We start from the raw sequence: 26,272 nt of genomic DNA, 5'->3' as shown, positions 1-26,272 counted from the left end.
ATTGGATGGGTCATTGTTTTGCACTGTCCTTGCCTGCAAGGGTATGCAGTGCATCCCAGCGTACCACAATCATCTGCCATGTCTTATGATTATTTCCTGTTTGTGTGGCCCACTTTCTTCTCTTGCTGATCTGCTCTTTAATAAGTTGCATCCTTTCCAGCCGTGCCATGCTCTGGGTCACTAACCTCAACATGACAAACTGAAACTAGAAGAATGAGATAGTTTATGAAAAGTTGGCTGAAGAAGCCCCCCTTGAAAACCTTTACTGTTCTTAAATAAAGGTTTTTATTTATATCCTGCAGTCAAGGAACTGGAAGGAGAATTCGTGTAGGTTTAACTGTGGAATCATGCTTGAATTTGGTGTCAAGAGCCCTAGGTTTCAATTGTTAGACAAGTCACTTTATGTCTATATGTCTCTTTTTTCTCATTTGTATAACTAAGGTGCTGTGGGATTACCTGACTTTCGAGGTCCCTTTCAAGTCTAAATCTGTGATCCTATAAGTCCTACATGTGTTATCAGTTCAGAGAAGAGACCACGATACAATAATAAGGACCTTCCCTAGGATTCCAAGGCTAGATTATATCTGAAACTTCATCTTTTTCTTACATCACCTAATTACCAGTATCTTTTCTTATCTGTTTCTGTTTTCTTCTTTCAGCAATAACAAAGAAAGATTCACCATGACATTGTCTTTCTAATTCTTTCTTCTCTACCTTCTACCTTCACTATTAGACTGTGAGCCTCTTAAGTGCTGAGGTTGTGTCTCATTTTATCTCTGTATCTCCAATGCCTAGTTCAGTCAGTCATTCCTATGTATTTTTGAGAGATCCCTCATTTTATTGATGTTTGGAGAGACAGAGAATTTGCCCAGCATACCAGGAAGCCTGCCTTTAGATCATGACATTATGTGGGTACCAGGGCAGCACACAGATGGACAGCCCTGTTATCTTCTGCTCTTGCCATTTGAACAGCTTACCTCTTCTTCCCATCATAAATGTACAGAGGCCATTTAGTTCAATGCCTTCATCTTAAAGAGGAGGAAACCAAGTAGGAAAGGTTAAAGGACTTGCCCAGGATCACACAGTGATGATCAGCAGACTGCGAATTTGAATACAGTTCTTCAAACTCCAAATCTAGTGCTATTTGCAGAATATAATCACCAACTGTGACTGATATATTCAGTCCTATGTTTGCCTTGATGTCAGTAAACATTTATGAAATGCCTCCTGTGTGCCAGGTTCTGTGTTAACTTCTGGGGGTAAAAAGAAAGGCAAAAATTAATATGCAAGTAACTATATACAAATAAACTACATAAAAGATAAATTGGAAAAATAAATAAAAGGAATGCACTAGAATTATGAGAAAATGGGGAAGATTTCTTGTAGGAGGGGAGATTGAAAGAAACTAGGCAAGCCAAGAAGTAGAGAAGAAGAGGGAGAGTATTTCAGACATGGGAGCACCCACTGAATGTACTCATGTTCAAGGAACAGGTAGGCCATTGTCATTTATCACAGGGCATGTGGGGTTGGGGTATAAACTATAGAAAACTGGAAAGGTAATGGCCTTCCATTATCTTTATTTATAATATAGCTTTTATAATAAATATAGCATTTATAATAATATACACTTTATAGTGAATATTGTATTGAATTCAAATATATTTGAATGCAAATAAGATTTTATATTTTATCTTGGAGGCAGTTAGACAATCAGTGAAGTTTATTGGTGTGAGTAGAAGTGACATAGTCAGACTTATATTTTAGCAGAATCGCTTTGATAGCTGAATAGAGAATGGATTAGAATAGGGAGGTATTGAGGTAGGGAGAAGAATCAGCAAGCTATTGCAATAATCCTGAGGCAATAAAGAGAAGAGAGCCTCACTAAGATGGTCTCAACGTTAGAGGAGAGAAGGGGGAATGTCCAGGAAAAGAAGTGGAGTTAAAATTGACAGACTTTGGCAATAGATTTGGTAGAGGAAGTATAGGGGTGGGGGAGGAGGGAGAATGGGAGAATCGAGTTACTTGGATAAGAAATATTTCAATAAAGTACAAAGATAATAAGGCTGTTATCATAATTAGTAGCAACAGCTATTTGCTACAGCATTTTCTGGTTGTTGTATTTTCCTTATTACTTTGCTACGTAATTTGTCATATCACATTGGAAATCAACTGGGACCTAGCAAGAATAGACAACATTTCTTAATTCAAGCATTGAAAACATTCATACCCATCAATGTCTTAGTCATGTGCATCAGGAAACAATACTTGATTTCTGAAGCATGGCACTTGTTAAAGGAATTTGGCAGGCCCACTTATAAGCAGGGCTTAATTCAGGCTGTAAATTCCCAGGTTAAAGAAAAGAGTTATCAAGCCCATTTGACAGCTTCTAATGCTGTCCTATTCTTATAAAAGCCTATCCTCCAAGTTTTGTCAAGCAGAATCTATATAAACAAAATTACTCTGCTTTAATAATAAGTCTATGTTCAGTAGTATCTTTCTTGGAGAATTTTATCAGCATCATCTAAGCATTAATAATTATGTGTTTTGTGGGAATTAAAGTTAGAAGGGAGAGAGTAATTGAATCTTGTTTTCAGAATGTACAGGTCCCTAATTTAGATTTGTGATTTAAGATACACCATTATATTCTATTCTAATGCTATGATCAGAGTTGTCCCTGTAGTTCATAGAGGAACACAAATAAAACTATCTTGCCATTATTTATAATCTAATTATAATTTAACTCATGAGATGCAAAGTGAGATACTTGAAATTATGTTGGACTAAGTCAAAGAGCTTGGACTGTAGTTTTGGTTTCTCTATTTATCTGTGTGACTTTGGACAAATATTTTTTGCCCTCCGTTAACTCATTTTTACAGTAAAGAACTGAATGAGGTGATCAGTGTGGGAATTTTCTCCTCTGACATATAATTACTGTTTCAGTCTTCGTAAGTTGTTGTTACTAAGAAATTCATCATCTGGTAGCATATTCATTGTAAAAAAACATCTCTGAGTTTAGCTGGGATGAACTCTGTTGCCCTACTCTATACTTCAACAGTCAGTCTTTTTAGTTTATTAGGACCTTCTGGAACTTGTATTTCACTGGCAGAGCCTTTGAAAGTGTGAGCTCACTTCCATATGACTCATTGTAGTAGGTCTTTACTGGAGGTAAAATGAATTTAATAGATAGGATTTTTAATTTTATAGGTAGGGTTTTCATAATGCATAATTTAGGGGGAAGGGGAGAACCAACATAACTTTATGTTAAGATGAGAAACCCTAAAAACATTTGTCAGTTTTGTTTCATGCTATATACATTTTTCCAAATTAGGTTTCCCTGCCAAGTTTTAGGTTCATAATCCCTTTCATCATTCTGCAATCCTTTTTGTTTTAGTTCTTCAGTGACAGAACATCAGAAGCAAAACTTTTGTAACATTAGTGTTCTGACCAAGGATTTTGTAGAACATGGTTTCATCAAGGAATCAAAAACTCTTTGGCTATATTAAAGCCAAAATCCAAGTGAAAATCTCTACTACAAGATAAATATTAAGCTTTCAGTACTAATGAAATTTTTTTTCCTGAGGCAATTGGGGTTAAGTGACTTGCCCAGGGTCACACAACTAGGAAGTGTTAAGTGGCCTCCTGATTTCAGGGCTCTACCCACTGCACCACCTAGCTGCCCCTACTAATGACTTTTTTTTAGTAAAGTTGATCTGACATTGTTATTGCCCTTTCAAAAGATGAGTAAACTTTGATCTACTTTTAATGAGGCTACGGTTTATTTATGTTCCTTCATAGGAATAAGAGCTATTATGAAGATGAATAACTTTAGAAAATTTTAAAGATTGGAATAGGGAGAGATTTTTTTGTGTGCAAAAGCAGTTAATGCCAGAATTAGCTATTTTATTTGGCACCATTTATCTGTAAATGTGATTTTTGTTATGGAATTGGTGCTTGTTATTGAGATGTATATTTTAATCAATCTGAGATTATTCTCTTATTAAAATGTCTATATCCACAGCTTCAACTATAGGGATAGTAACATTTAGTATCAATATCCCAATATTATTGTCAATAGCAAGCCAAAATTAAACTTTCCTTTGTTTACGTGCTAGGAAATAAGTCCTAGATTTTATAATAAGATACTAATGTAAAGTTGAGGCAGAATGACAATGGTATTCCAAATTGAGAATTTAGGACTTCCAAATTATAGGATAATATGGGAAACCATGGAGGTTGTTAACTTTTAATATTCAAAAATTTCTAAGGAACTTAACTAAAATACAGACCACAAAAGGAAAGTTGAGGCTCAGTGGTAAGTCCTTAGATTTCTGAAAGGATAGTTTCATGAAGAATTGCAGACTCTATGACACTTGCAAAGTATATTCTGCCAGCTCTGATAATTAGAGCAGAAATGTAGGCTTTTACTAAGAAGATAGCACCCAAATTAAAATCTGGACAAAGAAACAGAGAAGTTTGTATTCCTGATCTCACATGGAGAAAGAAGTCCAAGTCAAATGACATCATGAAGGCTGAAGTAGCTACAGTGGCAGTAGGCCAGAAATATTGCTAGAAAAACAGATGGAAGATGGGACACATTTATAACCAAAAAGAAACTACTCATAGGTAACACAGCATGTATTGCCAGAAACAAAAAGATGGTAAGATGAGCAAATAACCTTTATACGTCCTATATAGCAACTTTTCTATGTATGTCTCACCTGATTTCATTCCTTCACTTAATATTTTTTTATTAAGAGCTTTTTGGGTAGAAAACAGTCAGTTCTTTATTATTTTTCATGTATGGGAAGTCTCCCTAGGGAAGTCAAAATGATCAAAGTACTACTGAATTCATGTAAGCTATCATTAACTATGCACGGATATATTTTACATATGTATAAGATGTCTTTCTTTTTCTCCCCCTTTTTTTAAATAATAGCTTTTTGTTTTTCAAAATACATGGTAAGTCGTATTTAGGCATTCACCTTTGCAGAACCTTGTATTCCAAAATTTTCTTCTTCCCTTTCTAGAAGAGACCCCCTCCCTTAGACAGCAAGCAAGTCAATGTAGGTTAAACATATGCAATTCTTCTAAACATTTCCATATTTGTCATGCTGTGCAAGAAGAATCAGATCAAAGGGGGGGGGGGGAATGAGAAAAAAAATCAAACAAACAACAACAACATGAAAATATTATGCTTTGATCCACATTCAGTTGTCTTTCTGGGTGTAGATGGCTCTTTCCTGCACAAGTCTTATAAGCATTTCTTGATTAGATGATTTGGAAGCCTCAATTTATCTTTATCTTGAATTATTTCACGAAGGACTCACCAACTTTATTCCATGAGGACAGAAAATTTCTTCTTTTTGATGCTCTCCATATGTCTGTGGCTATTCTTTGTACCAGAATGACTGCTAACGTATTGAACAAATGGAGGACCATATAACCTAGAATTCAAATTTATGTATTTCTTTTAAAAATACTACATTTTTCAGTACCTGACCCAATTTTCTCCATAACATCATCATTGTAACCTGGAGTTTCTCATCCCTTACTTAAAAAAAAAAAAATGGCTAGTGGTAGAGGGTACTGATTAGTTTTAACTAGTATCAGCCAGTTGGATCAATCTAAAAGAGATTAGAAATATGAGAGACCTTAAATCTACATTTATATCATTTTCAGATGACTTGGACTTAAAGGAGGGGCAAGGAATTGTCAACATTCTTTAATTCACTTCTATGAGAAATGCTAGGGCTTGATTTTATATATATATATATATATATATATTCAAATCTATATGTTTAAAGTCTTGGGGCTATTATGGACAACTCAAAAAAAAAAAACTTATGAAAAAGTTTAGAACATCTCCCTGATTAAATTCCCCTAAAGACATAAAGATGTCAATATAATTTATATTTTACTATATAAATAATTTTCCTGTGTATAGTCTATTATAAGCTGGGCCCTAATTAATGCTGAATCAGTTTCTTCTCAAGATTCAAGTTGCTAAATGTCTTTATGACATGTGCTTTAAAAAAATGCTATCTTCATGTAGGAACTGTATCAAGTTGCTTACTGTATTAGGTACAGAGAAAGAAAAGGAGAGAATTTGAAATAAAAAAATTTAAAAATAAATGTTAAAATATTTTAAAGAGAGTACTGTCTTTTTTAGGGTCCTAAAATATCATTTATCATATTGGACTATCTCTGATTAGCCATTAATAGATTATGAGTAATTTTTATGACTTTGCTCCAAAGTCTAATGGATGATACCCGTTCCCTCTGGTAGGAATTGAATAGAACAAAATGGTGATAGTTGAAACTTGCTAAGAAACAGGATCTAGGCTACTGTCTTCCATGTCTTTACATATGACAAAGTCATCAGTTATTTTTGCATTTATCCTTTTGTTCCCAAGTCTGACATTTATTATTCAGAATGCCTTTTAGTTATGCTGTGAACAGCTATAGGGATTCATGGTTTCATTTTAAGGATACCATATTGTATTAAGAGTGTTTAATTTGCTTCCTAATCACCTGCTAAGTTAAGTGACCTGCCATTTACTTAACTTTATGATCTTCAGCAAAGTCCCTTAATTTTTATATAGGGTTGGATCAAACTAGAGAGATTGGAAAGGACCATGATGGACAAATTGTGTCAGTGACTTTAGATCTATGATTTGAAGTTCAGGTTCTTAAATGTGAAAACTCAGAAATTCTACTTAATTAAAATGGGGACATCTCTTTTACATAACTTAGAGGGTAGCTGTATTTTGTGGAGGTTAAAATTCTTTTAAAAATTATGAATGCTATCCATTTGTGACTTGGCATAGAAAGGATTTGACTCTGGAGCAATATTTGTTGGAATTTGAAATTCAACTAATAGTAATTCAAATCCATATTTGGGAAATGTTGTATTTTCCATTTAATACCTTTTCTTTAAGAGAGAATCTCCTTTTGAGGTTGTAGTAGTAGGGATTTTGTTGTCTTGGTAGGTCCAACACCAGAGGGCAATGTAAACACATTTTAACTATTTTTCACATTTAATTCTGGTATATATGCACGATCAAGCATGAAACATTGGTGACCATTTAATTTTTTTCTTTCTGAATTTTGGTCTAGGCTTGAAAGACTTGGGAAATATTTCAGCTTAAGATGTTATAGTATAGTGAAAAGAATTCTGACTTTGGAGTCAGGATCTGGATTCAAATCCTGTTTTTGCCATTTACTACCTGTGTGACCTTGATCAAATCACTTCTGTATCCAAATCACTTAGCCTCACAGGTAAAATAAAGGAGAGGATTCAGGGAGGCAGAGAGATACTTAGATGGTCAGTGCCAGCTCTTTGAAACTAGGGATTCCAGATAATATTGTTTGTAAAAGGTAACATTTTCTTCTAGATTTGCATGTAGAAATAAGTAAAATTTTATTTCCTGTTAACTACCCTCCAAAGTTCAAATTTCAGGACTTTAGTGGCAGCACCATTGCCTTTCTAGTAGTTTCCTACTTAGAATTACTAAAGTATATTGGATTTTAAAAAGTCACTTCAACCGATGGGCATTTTATCCTCTAAACCATAACCTTACCAAAAAACCTTACCAAAGAAACTCTGAGCTATCCTCAAGAGGTTTGCATATTATTATAGGGAAGGAATATAATCTCAGTTCCTTTGAAGTTCTGGTAATTTTTTCTTGTCATTAACCTGAACATTCAGCCATCCTTATGGACAGGTGTTTATCAAGTTATATATCATTGATGATGGTTGGAGGTGGGATTGCTCTACTGGGAAGCATTTTGAATGTTGAATGTTGAATGTTAAGCTTGTTCCCTTGTATGGTTTAGAAATTTCTGTTGTCCAGAATTGTACAGATAAGGCAGCCCCATTTGCTTTATTGTCAGGCGTATGAAACTGCATAGAAATGCTAATGTGACATAAGGGGCTGTGCTTGGGAAGATCTTGATGCTTTTTTTCTCTTACTGTGCAGTCCCTTATAAGAAAATTCCTAAGGAATACAAGATTTTGCCAGTGTGTGTACAGACATACACAAGCACATATATGCAGAAGCACTTAATTAGCTACAAGTTAAAGCAAAGACTTTGCCAAGGAAAATGCATCCCTGGTGTAGATGCCTTTATTTTCATTCAGTGACACTGCTCGGTTTTTAACTCTCTTATCAAGAGCTGCATGAACTGCCCAGACTAAATTGGGAGCATCTCCACACTGTTTGACAAATAGATTTTTTGTAAACTGATTTAGCCTTTTCATTGTTTGCATTTCATTATATAGCAGACTTCATGTCACAAAATCGGTATTCATTCAAAATAGAGAATTTAGAGATAGGAATGTAGCCAGATAAAAAATATTGCACAGGTCAGGCCTATTAACCATAGAATAATAGCAAGTCAGTGATCCAAGGGGTTGTTCTTCAACAGAGAAGGACTAACATAACTGAGGTCAGGAATCAGACTGTAGGACTTTAGATGTGGCAGTAGCCAGATTTACAAATAAATCTAGAGGGAAAACTGGGGGGAAAAAATGAAGGAGTTTGATAACACATACTATGTGAAAGAGTATTCTTTTATCCTAAATTTAATAACTGGGGTTAAGGGGGAGAAAGAGAGTTTGAGAGTGAAAAGAGAATAAAAATCTGCCTTATTCTATTTTGAAATTCTCCAGCTCAGCTAGATTTAGGAGAATGACTCTTTAAGAAAAAAAGAGAAGAAAAGAAAGAAATTAGGAATGGAAAAGGTTCTCATTTTATGACTAAGTTCTTTATAGGACCAAGACTATTAACATTTTCAGAATACATATTAAGTTAAGCCCAAAGAAGAAAACACATGCATCAAGGTTGGGAGAGGTTGTTAGTGCCTTAAGCCTTTACACTGAAGTGGGGAGTAAATAAGGTCAATAAAGAGATTTTGTGTCCCTTCATTCAAAAAAACATTTGTCATCTACTATGTGTTAGGTATTGTGTAGTATAAAAAATTTAAAGACACAATCTCTCCCCACTAGGAGCTTACATTTAAGCGTAAGTCATACCTTGTTTTATTCAGTTTTTAAAATAATGTATTGAATTTTTAGCATGCATTTGCAGAATTAGAAATTTGCTCCTAAAACAGTTTAAACTCTAAACCACTATGCATATGATTAATGTCAACTAATGTGTTAAATATCATGAGGTGAGAATGAATTATGCTTAATTTTTTTTGTTCAATTTATTTGGTTCTTGCATAATTATACACTAAGCCTAAGAAAATGTGAAAATCTATCATCAGTTTTTTTTGGACTAGCATTTTCCTTATCTTCTATATTGACTTTTTATATGATTTAAAGTAAGATTTCAGTGGAATTAGTGTGATCCCATAGTTTACTGTATAAAGGGTACACATGGCATATAGAGTTTTGTTTTGTTTTGTGTTTTTGCAAACATTACTGTTTTATTAGTGAATTTTCCCAAGATATTTATGCAGAGAGTATATTATTTATATTATAATGTGATGAGATTTAAGTGCTAAATGATGAAATTCAAAGAAAGTACAGATCTTTATTGGTCGAGCCAGTGAAGGGTTTCCTTTGGGTTTCCTATAGCAATGCAATCATTAGTCCAACCCCAATCCCTGTCTGAATTTTTAGTTTATAAGATTACAAACTTGCAAAGTTTATTTCATAAACATTTTCATCATATCTTTAGAACTAGAATGAACTTAGTCTTTTATAACAGAAATTTTGGTTTCCTCTTTGGCAGGTTGGTAATAGTGGGGGAAAATTCAGAATCTGAACTCAGAAAAAACCTTATTACTCTTATTACTGATTGAGCAAGTAAATGGAGATAATAGTACTCACAAAATCAGCTATAAATATAAAATGAAACCATGAATGTACACAGTGTCTTATACCATCCAAAGGGACACGTAATTAAGTTAATATTACTAATTAATAGAAGAATTATTTACTAGATTCTGTGGCCCACTTGTAACAATTTCCAACCCAATCAACTGTGAAACAAATCCAAGGAAATAGTTTTCAATGTCATCTAAAGTGTTCTTTCCCCAAGGATGATTCTAGATAATCCAGGAATCTAACAAAAGTTATATTTTGAAAAAGTTCTATAATATATATGATCACCTCAATCTACTATGAAATCTAATATCAACAAAAAATGTATGTCTTCTGAAAGGGCGGATGTGTTTCTGTATAAGGGGGGAGAAAGGAGGGAGAGAGGCGTTGTTGGAGTACTTTAGGGAGACCAATTTGGGCAACTCAAGGTTGCTGATACATTTCTGAGCATAATTTCAGTGTTTTTATACTAGTAACATTACTTTAGACTTTTTTAATCCAGAAAATTGAAGAAAAAACATGCCCAAATATATCATCCAGTCTTTCTGCAATCCATCTTTGATGTTATGAAACTATTCCTTCAGTTCAAATGAGAAAAAATGGAAAATATTCTATAATATAGTCAATTCATATTTATTGATTCAGTACCCTTAAGAAAAAACCTTAGCCTTCCTTTTCCTTTACTTATGTTTGGATACTTTACTTTTAAATCAAAACATATTTGTATATAACGTTTATTTAAGTGAGGAGAAATAGTTAATGATAATAATTATAATAAACATTTAAATTAATTTTTAATTTTATAAATTACCATTAAATGAGTAGATAATGGAAATAGTGTTATTCTCATAACAGATATTCACGAATATTGACAGAATTTTCTCCAAAAATCTTAGAAGATAGTTTATGAAATTGTTGGTGTTATATAAATAGAAAGATTTTTCACAGGACTTTAAATATTGTTGTGGTATAGCAGTAATTTTATTGAAATAATCAGACAACTCAACTACACTTGTTGTATACCCAATGACAAGTGGAATATAATGTTACCTTTATAGCTTCCCTGTGCCTAATATATGGCCCATATGATCATTGAATTTAGTTAAAGTCACTTCAGTTCTCAATAACTTAGATTTCTTATCTATATTATGAGAGTTTTGGTTTGGATCAAGTAGTATGCTAAGTCCTTCCAACCCTAACATTGAGGGAGTCTGTGGTCACTCTCACTTTAATTGATTCTTTATGTGTATCTCAGTCAAGGATACTGCTAATTTACCATTCTCTGATCTGTGTTCCTGTAGTTTCCAGCAGAATGTATGAGGATGGAGTTATAATCGAAAACTAAAGACAATCATATTTATTTAAATAGAGTAAAATAGAACTATCTCCTCAAATTATTAAATAATATGAATCAAATCTGATAAGATTTAGCCAAATATCTGTGTCTATACATCTAAAATATTGATTATGATTGAATAATTGAATAGGACTAACTGCCTGATCAATAAGAATGAGACTGATAGTGGAACAGGAACTCAGGCAGTAATGGAAAGCTCTAGCCACAAAAAATATTACATTAGGGACAAAATGTCTCATTTAATAATCTTTGTTAATATAGTGGGGGAAAATTGTGAACTTCCTCCTTCCCAGTTGTCTTAACTATGGTATATCCAGATAATATAGGTAGACCTGAGGGACACAGTTCCCATTCACTACAGGTCCCCATTCAATGTAGTTTAAAGACAGGACAAAAATGAGGAGTGGGGCAAAGGTGCAAGACTTTGCCCCAGTTCTTCTCTTAAAGTCTAAGCTTCTTTAAAAACTTGCCCAATGGGTATCATCTTCTTTTTTTTTTTTTTTCGAGGCTGGGATTAAGTGACTTGCCCAGGGTCACACAGCTAGGAAGTGTTAAGTGTCTGAGGCCAGATTTGAACTCGGGTCCTCCTGAATTCAAGGCTGGTGCTCTATCCACTGCACCACCTAGCTGCCCGGGTATCATCTTCTTGATGTCCTCTTAGCCTTTTAAACTCAATGTGTCCAAAATGAAATTCTTTATGTTCCTGTCCAAACCGGTTTTTCCTTTCCTTGTTTCTGTACTGCCATCCTCCCAATCTCCTAGATGGAACAATCTAGGAGTTTTATTTTTTCCTCTCCTATGCTACCCACAATGCCCTTCTTGCCCATTTTGACTTCACAATACTGTTGTTTTCCAAACCACTCTCTCTGTACGTGATGCTGTTCTGCCTTAGGTCATTCAGTCCCTTATTAACTATTACCTGGATATTGACGGAACATCCTAAATTTGTTTTTATGTTTTCTGCTCCTCCTATCTATGATATATTCTTTACATTGCTTTCAAAAATAATTTTTCTAAGGAGCTGGTTTATGTTACTTCATAACTGAAAGAATGTAAAGTAAGAACTTATCAGCCTTGGCATTTAAAATCCTGCCCAATCTGATCCTCATTTGCCTTTTCCATACTTGCTTCATATACTCTTCAGTATACCCGGTATTCCCACCAAAAGTAGGTCTACTTACTCTTCCTCACATCTGGACTCTGACCCCATTTCCCATGCCTGGAATATACTTTTTGTACCAGGGCATCCTTACCCTTCAGTTTAGAAAACATTCCCACAGTATGAGTGCTGGCTTTCTACCAATTGCCTCATATTTACTACTTACAGGACTTGTATTTTGTATTCTCTGGTAGACTATAACTGTAAGATCTTTGAGGACAAAGTTTATTTTTGTTTTTGTCATAGCCTTAGTGACAAAAGATTGCAATTTTAACAGAATAGGGGCTTTATAAATTCTTGTTGGATTTCTCAATGAAAGGAAAGAAGAGATAAAAAAGGAGTAGGTGGAAGTTAGATTGCTTCAGAAAAAAAAAATCTCCAAATAATTTAGTTTTGGGAATAGTTGTTCTTTCCATAAGCTTTGGCAAGAATCTTCTGATTGCCGATTAAATGAACCTGGGTAAATAATAATGACATTTCTTTAGTAGGTTGCTATTATTATTATTGTTATACTTACATCATATCATTTAGTCCCCAGAATAAACCTGTGAGGTAAGTAGAGTGTATACATTTTACTAATGAGGACACTGAAATGCAGAAGTCATTTGCCTATGGCCACACATCAAGTTTATCGCTAAGGTGGGATTTGAACACAAGTCCATGAGTTTATGCAAAGTATGCCATGTTGTGTCTTTAAAAAATAGTCCCATTTCAAAAAGAAAAGAAAAGAAAAGGACTTGGCTTAAAAAAAAAATCCTTGTGGCTTAATAGTAATAGCCCTCAGAAATTTATTTTCAACAAATATGGAAGATTATGGGAATGTAAGAGTAATTTGTAGAGGTTATGTAAATGTTCAGTTTTCTACTGTTGCATATCAAGAAGAATATAGAGTATCCCATGAAATAATACAAAAAAAGTGCTTCCAAGGACTATAAAGCAGAAAAAAAAAATTGAAAGGGTTTAGGGTAGGTCCTAAACAATGTTAGGAAATTAGAGGTTGAAAAATTATGTCCCAGAGTATGAAAATAAAAAGAATCACTAAATTATTAGTTTTCTAAAAATTATTTCTAGTAGTTTGTCAGAGAGAGTAGAATTATACCTTCTAAAGAAAAAGCACCTGATTGTGTTAGATAAATTGATCTCTGCATGCTTTGCCATGACAATGGTCATCTAGTGTTAATCAAAGGAAAAGGAAACAAATTGTGGGTGTTGGCATCTCCCCGCTGAGAGATCTTGAGTAGACCTTGTATTGACTTGACATGAACAGGTGGCATATTTTCTTCCAAGAGCAAGGATCCAGGATATGACTTGTCATACCTGACAACTATTACTAACTCTTGGTGATTCATATAAGGATATAGGATACTGTAGTAAGAAACTTGGAAATTAGCTAAAAACTAATTAAGTCTGGATAACTAATTGATGTCAACTGATAATCACAGCAGGAAGTGTATTAGTGGGACCTTGTGAACTTTTAGCATTAGAATGGACAACCCTCATCTCCTCTGGATAACCTCCATGAAAGTAGTCACATATCTGGGACCAAATTGTTAGTCATTGGTGGAGTTGAGATACAATAGATAAGGAATAGATACAATTTATGAGAAATATGTAAGGAGACTCAAAGGAGACCAGACCAGCCATTTGGACTCAAGAAGGAAATGAATGATGAGTTAAAAATGCAGATGAGAAACTGGCTTTAAGGCATGATTTAAAAGTGAAGACAGATTTTTAACTATCCAAATATTTCCTAGAACTTCGTCTTTTTTTTTTTTTTTTTTTTAAAGCATTTAGGATTAAGCCTGTCATGTTCCAGTTAAGAAAGTCAATAATGTAAATACCCAGAAAGAGTTGTCTTATGATAGCTACCAGGGACAACAGAGCTACTAAACTTCTATTTTGCATCTGCTGTTTCTACAATACAGTGAAGAACAGAAAAAAAAATTGGTTAATAGGGTCTTGAACTCCCCAAGAGAAGTAAGTTTACCCATCTGTCATCAGTGAATTAAAGTGACAGAACTTGAAGTTGTCGAATCATTGTTTTGGTCAGAATTTCGGTAAGAATTTTTGAAGAGGGCAAGAAGGTGGAACATGTTGCTTTAAATTGTAGTATTTAGAGTTGTCATTTTGTAAAGTACTGAGCACAGTGCTTGGCACATAGTAGATACTTAAATGTTTCTTTCTTTTCTAATCGTTTATATGGGAGAAAACATCTCTAGAAAGGGAGAGCTACTTTTCCAATGTCACATTGTGTAATAAGTGGGGAGAATGGGGTAGCTATGTGGTACAATGGGTACAGCACCAAGCCTGAAGTTAAGAAGACTCATTTTCCTGAATTGAAATCTGGCCTCAGACATATATTTACTAACTGTATGACTCTGAGCAAGTCACTTAACCCTGTACTTGCCTTAGTTTTCTCATCTGTAAAATGGGAGTTGGGAAAGGAAATGGTAAACCATTCTAATGTTTTCACCAAGAGAACCCCAAATAAGGCCACAGAAAAGTTAGACATCACTGAAACTGCTCAACAACAATAAAAGTAAGTAGCAGAGCTAGAATGTGAATCCTAGGAGTATGAACATTTTAGTGATTATTGAGGGCTATTTTAATCCAGCATTGGTTTAGTTCAGATTTGATTGTGAGGGGGGATGAAATGATACACTCCAAAGTCATTGACTAGTTAATAGAAAGAAGTTTACTTTGCCCTATAACAATAAATATATACAGCAGACAGGAGAAACATTTAGCTTGTAGGCTCTGTTCATTTTCCTCCACAAATGCTGTTTCCCCCAAACTCTCCCAATTGATGCAGGATTATTTGATATCCTCACTAATAAAATCATTTAGATAATTCCATGAATTAGGATGTGGCAGATCCTTTAAAAAATAATGGCAATAATTTGAAAATGTTCCATTTTCGTGTGGCTATGATTTGTGAATTAGGGAAATTTTTAAATTTTTTTTTTTAAACTGAAAATAAGTATTCTTTTGCAAATATGAATACTTCCTGTACCAAATATCTTCCCAAACAGCTATGCTCCTTGGCAAGCAGTCTGAAGAAATAGTTAAAGGTTAAAATAGCTTCAGCCTTTGTTAAAATTTACCACTTTAATATTTAGGGTTCTAATTTAGTGAAGGGTGAATTAATCTGTTTCTTTTTTTTTTCTCATCACTGATGAAAATTGTCTTTGATTTGTTTAGTTTTCTAATTCAAGTGGTAACTGAGCTCTGAAAAAAATGTAGTCTTTAATTATGTTATTTGCTTTTCTGCAACATAGAATTTGATTGGAGGAAGCTTAACAATACAAAGTAGTTGTGCATATATTGATAAACTACAAATGGGTTAAAGACCCTGGCGGAGAGAAGGTAATCATCATAGGAAATGCCAGGTATACCTCAGTGAATAACCTCAGATCTTGGTTTAAATTCAGATACTTTTAATTAGCTTTGGCTTCTCCTTCCGTCTTTTCTTCCAGAGATGGAAAAGGAGTAAAAGCTATTCTATTTTATTTTTTTAAATATCTCTTGGGTTAGAATCACTTCTTCCCCCCCCAAAAAAAAATTAATTACACTGTTGTTTCCTAGGATTTTGAATAGAGTGTTTCTTCTAGAATTAAATTTCCAAAGAAGATGAGCTAAATGCAGATGGATGCTTAATTCTTTGCCACTGCTTAATTCTCTTCCACTTTGCTCCATTTCCTCCATAAAGTGAGGGCAAACATTACAAAGAAGTCAGTTCTATAGTATTTATGATCTCTTGGTAGAAATTGGTTATCAGAAGAGGATGCCATATGGCAAGTCCCCTTGGGGCTTTTGTTTTCATTGTTTAGCCATGATAATACTGATGAAAAGAAACATGTCTAAAATACCTAGTTTAAGAAAGTTTCACATTGTAGTGAAAAGATATACTTTTCTTTACAGGTCAGATGGGGAACACATTCCTGTATAACTCTTGTAGGTAATAATCTAGGCATTGAGTATACGAGGAAAAAGATTTCCAAGGCAATGATACCTGCTAGTTCAGTGTGATGTAGCTGCTAGTTAATCAGTGAACATGAGAACAAAGAAAAAAGAGAAAGACATCTTGGCAATGAAGCATAGGTATAATTAATATTACCCATTACTCATCCTGGCTTTTTAAATTATTATTATTATTATTGTTGTTGTTTTTCCTCTCCTACTATACCTCTGCTTTAATCTACTTGGAAAATATGTCTAACTCGATCCTTGTTCCATACTGAAAAGAAATATGTATTTCGATTAGGTTCAGTAATCTATTAAATTTGGAGATCTTTCTTAAAAGTGGGAGAATTTGGGCAGGCCATGAGAGGTTCTTTAATCAGCAAAAATTGTGTCATTAAAACAAGTGGTAGTAACTAAAAACATAACTAATAAAAGGAATAAAAAGTCAGAAGGTAATAGATGGAAATATGCAAGAAAACTGCTATAATTTCTCCCTTGTCATTTATACTCACCTCTTTCATTTATGACAAGGATGATTAATACATGGAAGTATTCATGCTTTACTTTATTCTAGTTAGTATCCTTGGGAAAGTTGCATAGGATTTAATATGCAGTTAGAAAGTATTCTGTGTAAATTTTCCCTGCTTTCAATTCCACTGGTATTGTAGTGGATTGTGCTATTGAGCAATATTATTAGCAAATGTGACAGCAAACTCATGTCTTTTGACAATGTGTGAAGAAATTTAGCCTTCAAACATTAAATCATTTCCTTTTGATCAACTCATGATAGAAACAGTTAATAAGAACAATAGCATTAATGTTTGAAATTCAGAGGCAAAGAAAAGTTGAAAGGAGATGTTTTAAGAGTGATGGAAGATAGGCTTATGTGTTGGAATCCCATTCATTCTCTCTTCTTTTCCTCTCTTTGTAAGACATATGTACACACCCATGCATGCGCACGAGTACACTACACACACACACACACACACACACACACACACACACACACAGATTTTCTTGGGCAGTCGGTAAAATAATTTCATAGGATTGTCCTCAGGCAGGCAAATTTATTTAAACATGATGTACCTTCTTCCACTCCCATTCTACCCCACCTTGCTTTTAGTTATTATATACTAACAAATAATTATGTCATCTCAGTAAAGATTATTGATATATTAATTGGGGGGATATTTGTACTTCAATTTTTTCTTGTATTCAAGTACCAAAGGAGAGGAAAAAAAACAAACAAAGCACTTTTCCTCTCTTTTTTTCCCCCCAGTTATTAAGATTTAAAGCTTTAATACCAATTAAGGGAAATTAATGAAGAACTTTTTAAAAAAGTATTTTAAGTATTACCAGATGACTAATTTAGCATATTTGGTATCTGAATATTAAATATGTACCACAAAAACTGTTTTTCTTAATTGTCTGTTCAAAATGTTCCCATATTTGGGAGCAGGAAGGGAAAAATATCAAAGCAGTGTTGGATTTTCCTAATTTTGGACAATAATAACATAGTCATGATAGAGTCAACAATTTATTGCTTTGAAAAGAAGTAGAGATTTGATCTCTTAGGTTTGTTGTTTATCATAATCATCTTTCAAGTGAAAAGGCTAATTTACTCTTTCTATAGGAATATTTTAAGCATGATTATCATAATATCTCAGCTGCCTGAAAAGGTCTAAAATGGGACCTTGACCTTGAATGTTTTTTTGCATTTAGCTTGTAGTGCTTAACATTCAAGAAACAATATAACCAACTCATTTATTAATCTATAATTTCAAACTGTTAACTCTTACTCTGTAAATATAACCATAGTGATGCTTGAAATCTTGCAGCAACTAAAAAAAAGTGCATTTGCTATTTTAATAGAGTAAATGTCTGAGAATTTCAAGATTTCTTTTGGGAATACACTAGAACTAAAGTAAGTTTTCCCTTTGGTATTACACTAGCTTATGATTTAATTTTTACTGACATTCCAGCAGTCATATTATTAGCTTCACAAAATGAAAGTGAAAATAATCCTGTATTAATTAAACAGAGTAATGGAATTCCTTCCTTTAGTTTATCTGAGCCATTTTAGACAGTAACAGACTTTCCCCCCGGTTTTTTCCCTTTGAACAAGCTTACATAGGAAAGGGGTTTGATGGGTTATAATGAAAGTGTGGCAGCTAGATGTGATTTACTTTTGCAGCTAGCAATTTAATATACCTTAGCTAATTGCATCCCCCAATTTGGGTCTAGAATGGAGGGACACTTTTGAATATATTTGTATACTTTGAAAAAATTTTAATAAATCATTGATTCCTCTAAATTTAGCCCTTTAAATACCATGATTGTTGAGGTTTTGGTAGTAAAGGCATGTATTGCCATCATTCTGACTTCTGAAGGAAGACAATCTGCACTGTTGCAGATTGATGTTCTACAGAAAGTTAAAAGTGTACATTTTAGAGTTTGGGTTTGAGAAGAAAAAAATTAGCTAATGCTCAACTTAATTCTTTTTATAATAATAATTATCTCTGATCAATGCTAGATAAAAGATAACATAAGTCATACAAATACATGGTATACTTTTCTAAGCATTACAGAATTGGGGAAACATCTGCTCAGCCAGTTTAAGCAGCAATCTTAAAGCCAACATTTATTATGCCCCTTATTGTTTTAAAGGTATATTTAGCTTTTCACAGAAAAAAAAAGCAAAAATGACACATATGAAATAAAAATTCAAGTATGACTCAAAAGTAACATAAAATCATGGAGATTTTAATTCTAACCATTCATTTGTAAAATATGTATTTGAATTGTGTGCTCTTTTTTTTTTTTTTTTTATTCCAGTTACTTTTAAAGTGTTGAGAAGGGAACTGAAAACAGTAATTTATTTGATTCTTTCAAAGTGCCGTTCAAAATTCAAGAAGAGCAAGCAATTTTTGGCCAGCTTTAAAGAGAACATAAGAATTCATTTGTAAGATTGTAGGAATTAAGATATGATTCTGATTGGAGAACCCAGAGCCTCAAATATACAATCTCAGTGTGTAAATAAAGAAAACTGGTATATATTTATATGGAAAGAAACTTACTTTTTTACTTGCAGGGATTGGGGAAATATGTGGGAGTGTACTTGTTCTTTAAAATGTTAAAGTGAGGAAAGCATCTTCTTTACCTTGTGGCCTGTGGGTTAGCTGTGGTTTAAGAATAAGGTTGTTTAGAAATTCAGGAGTTACTGGCTTGTTTAAAGATGAAGATGTTGAAAGATTTACATAGGGATAATTATATGCACAGTCTGATGGTCTGATATAGACTTAGCTCATTAATGTTCTTTGAGAGACAGTCAAGAAAGCTTCTTTTATTTGACTCCATTATTCCTGCTTTGGTAGGTTTTATAATGTGTAGATTTGATTGCCTGAATGTTGATATGTCTATCATGTTTTTTTGCTAGATTAATTAAAATATAAATCTATTGTTCTCTATACAATCACCCCAATCTGTCTTAACAGACCCATTTCTTCACCTTTTCTATCTTTCTATCCCCCTATCATGGGGAAATCTTTATGAATAGGAAAGATTCTTGGGATGACTTAACTGTGTTTCTTTATGAAATGTCCTGGAACCTGTCCCAGAAGTTTAGTGCAATAGATTGTATTTTAAAATTTAAATTGGTTAAACTGAATTCAAGACAGTAGGAGTAATCTTAGGTCCTTGACTCTTAGAGGTGACACTTTGGCCCCAGGGGGAGGAAAACACACTAGTGTATGAAGTCCAATACAATACTTCTGGTCATTCAAGGAGCAGGGATTGCAGTGGAGGGAGCTTCTTGCCTGGATCAAAGGTGGTTGGTGGAAAAGACGTGATGGCATAATAGGGTAAAAATGTGTGTTCAGAATGTGTTTGTGTATGTGTGCATGTAACATAGAGGAATTCATACTTGAATATGAAAAGTGTGCTTAAGGAAATATACCACACAAAAATCCAAATAGGCAGTTCTTCAGACAAGTAAGTATAAAGAGTATTAAAGGTAAATTTAAAAATACTGAAAAAATGAGATAACTTAGGTTTCTTCAGGCAATAATAATAAATTTGAGTAGAGATTCTTTTCTTTAGAATAGCTCTTTCAAAGGAGTAGTAAACGTGAAACTGTCAGCATGATAATGCAAAAGAATATGAATACAACAAGGAGACAGACATATAGATGCCTTTTAACCTAGTATTTGAAACTACTTGAGATCATTGCTTTTTATCAGAAGGATTCCTGAACATTGAAAATTTCTGTTTGCTTGCCGAGAAAATATTTGCGATTGAATCAGCAAATGGTGATAATTCTAGGTTATTCAGAAATCAAAATTTGTATCATTTGCTATGTATATGTTTCTAATGATGAAGTTCTGCTATTTTAAGGAATTTTTAAAAATCAAAATGCCTTTGAAAGGGTTTTTACTTTTTAAAAAAACTGTTAAAATGATTCAGTAGCTTGATTTAGATTTGATAAAAGCAATTCTTTTTTTGTCTTTCTGCTGTCTGCAGAGTGCTTGGATTTTCTTCTACATCTCAGAGCTCTTTTAATTCACTGCTCACAACCAAATTTACATCTTAATTGCAGAGTTCACATTTAACAATATAGACAGCATAATGCTACTGGTAATTAAGCTTTTACTACCTGCTTTTATACTGTAGTCACAGACATAGTTTTGCTATGTTAGTTCCGATATAGAAACTTGCATGCATTTAGACCCCAAATATAAGTAACTAGGCCTACACTTTAAGTCTGGTTAAATATATGGCAAAAGGAAATTGCCTTCTCCTTTGGAAGGACAAAAAACCATGTCTGTCACTTTTTCTATTCTGGACTTTGTCTTGGTCGTTCTATTTTAATACAGAGAAAGCAGGAGATTTTATGAAGGGTGCTTTGAGTTCTGATTTACTGTTATTAATACATTCTGTTGCATGTGTACTGATTGGCTTTGGTATCAAAGATTGTTATTTTCATCATTTAAGGCTTCAGGCTCAGAAGATTTTGTGAATATCACATATTAATTACAAAATTGTGTTAAATTCTCAATGAGGTTGCAGTTTTCCTTTTGCTCCATGAATATCTGAAATCTATTCCAGTGTGACATTTGAGTTCATTAAAATAAAAATATACAGCTTCCCAGAAAAACAAATATTATTTCCTGATACTAGTGTTACTTGTTTTAAAAGTAGTTAAAAACAAATTCATAATTATTTATTATTTTAGTTTTCTTAATCTACTTTTATGATTTTACATTTCAAACTGCTTTCATTCATTAACTTGTCTTAATGAGAGGCCAGGTGTCTGAGTTACAAAAGATGATATTTTGCTAGGTCTAGAGTCCTATTTAATTTTGAAATGTGCCATGTATGCAAATACATATGCACATACACATGACATGAAATAAGCACTGGTGTCAAAATCATATCTGTACTTGTTTCCCCCTCTGATGGTAAGCATTTTTTTGGGGGAAAGAGAAAGTATAAAATTAAAAATATTTACATTTGAAATTTTAACAATGTCAACTTTCCATAGTGCAATCCAAATCTAGTTAAATTTGTTTAGATTTAAGTACTATGATCACTTCTTCCTTCTCTACTCTCAGCAAGTGGAAAATTGATTGATTCCTAGTTGCTTATTTTTCATTTTGTGAAAGTGTGCATTGAGCATATTTAGAAAGAGAAGAGGAAATGATAGGTATGTAAATTATATGCATGTAAAATTTAGTAATGAATTAATTCTTTTGTTTTAGTTGTTTAGACCATCATACTTATGCGATTATTGCTACCTAAAATAAATAATTATAGTTTTAAAAAGTTATTAAGCATCTTAGGCTAATATTAAATTTGAAATGCCCACTACAAATTAAAAAAAAAAATAAAGAGCTATAAGAAGTGAATGAGAAAGTAGAAGACTGAATAATGAGGCAAAAATGTAATGGAATATAGACAATGCATCGTAAACTTATTTCTCTACCTTATGTAGAATTCTTCCCCCAATTAACTGTGAGTCTGGCATGTTCTTCCTTTTCAAGGTAACAGGCAAAATGTACTTTAGATTAAAAAAAAAAAAAAAACCTTCCAGTACCTAAGGAGTTAAGTTAATTATGTTCCTTTGTAGCCTCTCAGAAAATATTTGTAGCATTTAAATCTCTCTTCCCTCCACCCCTCCTTTATCTGCCCACTGTTTTCAGTCCCCTTTCCCTATCTCCACCCTCTCTACCTGCCTGGCTCTCCTCAATCTGTGCTGCCTGGGTTCTCCTCCCCTCTGATTGGCGGAAGCTCTTCCAATCTAGAGCTCGCCTGGGCCAGTGGGACTGCATATGTAAAGCCCTACTTCATATTAATAAGCTCCAATCGGGGCTTTAAGTCCTTGATTAGAAGAGTGTGAGAGCTTTTGGTCCCAACTGGCTGTGCCTATAGGCTTGTCACCAGGAGAACATTTGTGTTAATTGCACGGGGCTCTGTCAAGGAAACTTTGATTTATAGCTGGGGTGCACAAATAATGGTTGCCGGTCGCACATGGATTCGGTAGAACTTTGCATTCCTGAATCTTTTTCCCTGCACTACGAAGAAGAGTAGGTACCTTTTTTTTTTTTTTTTTTTCTTTTTATATTGAAAAGATACAAATATATATATATTCTCACCCTGATTCAGGTAACGATCTGTGTATTTTGTGTGCATGAGTGGCTGTGTCTGTGTTGTGCCTTTTGTGCTGAGGGTGATCTCCTAATTCAGTAAGTCGAGAATTGTTCTCTGACTACAATGTTACCTTTGAGGCGAGGCTCGGTAACTGTCAGTAAAACAGCTGTGTGACAGTCACTTCTTATTCAGGTGCTAAGAATAGGCACTTGGCACCAATGCTTACTGAACTGTTAAAATGCATCTTTTACTAGGACCCATTTTCCCAAGGAAAAAAAATGTTTTAAAATACAATATTCAGAAATGATTTATACTATTGAGTGCTTCTTATGTATTTGCAGTTTGACAGATATTTCCATCTCCCTGTCATTTCTTACCTCACAGAGTTAGAGGGAAAATTGCACATTTGCTAATTCTCCTTCAGAGAACAATTTTAAAACTAGCCTCCTGCAATTCAGGTCGAGAATAATGTTATTTGCATGGTTAGCGTAAAGTCAGCACTTAGCTGACAAATCAATCCATTAACTAACTGGGGATTTTCACACATTCTGAATATTAACAACATCACCACCACCATCACCACCAAAAAAAAAAAAATCTAAAGACAATCTGACTTTTAATATTTTACACTCAAATGGGTTATATTGAGAGAGTAGAGTTATTTCACTTATTGTTTCCACAAGATACAGCAAAGTACTTTGGCTTTTCCCCTCAGTTTAATTTGTATTTTTGCATATCTTTGTGTACAAGCCAATTCATGTTGAGATTACCAAAGAGGGAGAGTAAATGGTGGAAGGGGGGTTGGATGAGGAAGTAAATTAGGTATTCGGGTGTAGATGAGCAGATCATAAACTTAATTTCATCCCACAGTCAGGATAAAATATTAGTATATAGCAGGAACTGTCACTGGCTCATCTTTCTGTTGAGTCAGTTATATTTCTTTTCTTTCATATTATAATAATACAGAATGTTGTAATTTTGAAAAGGGTGCTCTTAGTAAGCGCTATGTCTGGGGCTTGTGGGGGGGAATATAAGGATATGTTGAAGAGACAGTGTATTATAGGTAAATGTCCACTAGCTGTCCTTAGTGACTGCATATTGCATTGCTCTTTGTAATTAAGCCAGAGATGAAAAGTGACTTGCAGTTGCAATCCTGTATGTTGGTGATTTTAGACGTAGTGTGTGTGTATATGGATAAGCGTGCTTATAGATGCACGCTTGTGCATGGTGTGTAACCCTGGAAAATACATTGAAAGAGTTGGGCTTAATCAGAAATAGAGGAATTATGGGGGGGGGGGCGCAGGTTATTCAATTTGAAATTTAAAATAAGAAAACAGTTTTAAAATAGTAGGGGTTCAAAAATCACAAAATAAACAAAGGTAGATTGTCCAGTAAGATGTAATTTGTAGCTTAGCACATTTGGAATGACTGGATGAGAGAGTATAAAATGTCTTCATAGTAGCCCAAGAGGAAAAAAAAAAAAAGATTACCCGAAAAAGCTCACTCAGATTGTGAACTTTCTTTCAAAAACAAATAAGCAAAAGAAAAGAAACTTTAATAGGGCCATAAAAGGGAGTCTTTTTACTTAGTTTTCTTGAATTTATCTTCTTAAAGCTAATTTGAATAATTAGTTTAGATAAGCCTCTTAAAGTAGATGCAGTTAAATGAAATCAGGGCACATGTCCTTTTGGCTGTGGTGCAAGATTCAAAGTAGCTCATGCTTTCTTTTTTGGCTCAATTAAAAGTCATCTTTAAAAAAATTCAGATTTATTATCTGGATGCAATTCTGATGGTTATGTGGTTCACTGGACAGACAGAAAGATCTAATGCTAAGCAACACATCTGCCTCTCTGTCTCAATTAATAAACCACAGAATTTATACATGCTATTAATATTCATAGTAATTGTACTTGGGCTATACCACCATCACGTGTATATACATAGAAATCAAGCTAGCGTCCTGCAGTTTTAATGAAAATACTGAAAAATTTCAACATTGGGTTTTGTTTTAAAAAAAAAAAAAAAAGAGAGAGAAGACAAATTTAATATTTAAAATCTGACTAGATTAAAGTAGCCTGAAATGTTAACCTCTTATTAAATTTCTTTGATTTTAGGAAAGGGCATATGAAAGAATGCAATACTTTTAACTTTGTTTTCCATTTATGTTTTTAATAGTAATAATAGTTAACACTATAATACAGGAAAATAATGTATCTACTCATTTTGACATGTGTCAGTCTAATCATTCTAAATGAGTGTGTTCATCACACGAAATCCCTTTCAACCTCTGATTAAAATGTAACATTGACTACAGGATTACAAAGCGGACTTAATTTTACTGACTGTTTTAACAGCTGGGACAGCTGTTGGAAGAGGCAATGAAATATGGCCGTGAGATACTGTAAAACAGGGAAAGAGATGAGATGTTTTTTAAATTTAAACATGAGAACTGAATTAAAGACCTAAAAAAATCGAACATAACTTGTTTGTTTGAGTTAACTGCTTTGGGCCATACAAGTTTAGTCAGGTTTACTCTGTTTTCATTCACTTTTCTGTTCTATTACCTACGTCTCAGTCAGTCTTGTTTTTTTTTGCTAGCCTTTCTTTCCCAAATCAAATTATATAAAAATTCAGATACCCCATAATATTTCAAGGATGTTTTTTAAACTGAAAGGGAAGAAAAATAAATGAATTAGAAATAAAGCTTGAATCAGAGTGGGTGCAATCTAGATAAAAAAGATAGATAAGGTCTTGCCTTAAGTCATTTAGATAGTACTTGATATGAGAACTATGAGCAGATATTGGCATGTCATTTTAAAAATTATAATCATCTCAGAGTCCAAACTGGAAAATTATATTAGTTTAATGTCAAAGTTGCACGGAACTAACTTGCCTTTTTTTTTTTTTTTAAATGGAAAACACCAGCAAACTCAAAGTGATAGCATTTTGGGACTTAGAAGAAGTGGTCAATTTTTTTCTCTCCAGGATCTGGAGTGTTGAGGAAAGGTTGTAAATTAGTTAGAATGATAATAGATACCATTGGAGTTGGCTTCAAGGTTCAGTGTCTTATATCATTGAATATCACAAGTATTCTACATATAAAAAGGATCAGAACTGTTTTTTAAATAAGTGAATTAAACAGCCAAATGTTCAAGTTCCATAACTCTATAGCTTAGGTAAACAGACCAAATATATTACATAATATCAAATTTTCCTCTACAAATTAAGTCATATAGTGTCCTTGAACCAATAAAATGAATTTTGTATTCTCCTTAGATGGTAAATAAGGTGCATGTGTTTTATCTTGTGTGTGTGT

The 26,272-nt window shown here is 33.6% G+C and overlaps 1 protein-coding gene across 17 annotated transcripts in view; it reads left to right on the top strand.

Moving 5' to 3' along the window:
* Positions 1-26,272, top strand: part of ESRRG (estrogen related receptor gamma) — a 657,723-nt gene that overhangs the window by 423,771 nt on the left and 207,680 nt on the right. For 2 of the 17 annotated variants that reach the window (XM_074309162.1, XM_074309161.1), the window contains exon 1: positions 22,684-22,892. The exons of 14 other annotated variants lie outside the window; for them this stretch is intronic. In XM_074309162.1, coding sequence (XP_074165263.1) covers positions 22,837-22,892 — 56 coding nt within the window. In that variant the 5' untranslated portion in view covers positions 22,684-22,836. Of the gene's footprint in view, positions 1-22,683; positions 22,897-26,272 lie in introns of those variants that run through there. One more of the 17 variants, XM_074309177.1, reaches the window with a different exon arrangement.

Source organism: Sminthopsis crassicaudata, chromosome 4, assembly GCF_048593235.1.
Source record: "Sminthopsis crassicaudata isolate SCR6 chromosome 4, ASM4859323v1, whole genome shotgun sequence".
Taxonomy (NCBI): domain Eukaryota; kingdom Metazoa; phylum Chordata; class Mammalia; order Dasyuromorphia; family Dasyuridae; genus Sminthopsis; species Sminthopsis crassicaudata.
Note: the sequence above shows the minus strand (reverse complement) of the source record. Positions and strands in the feature narration are given on the sequence as shown.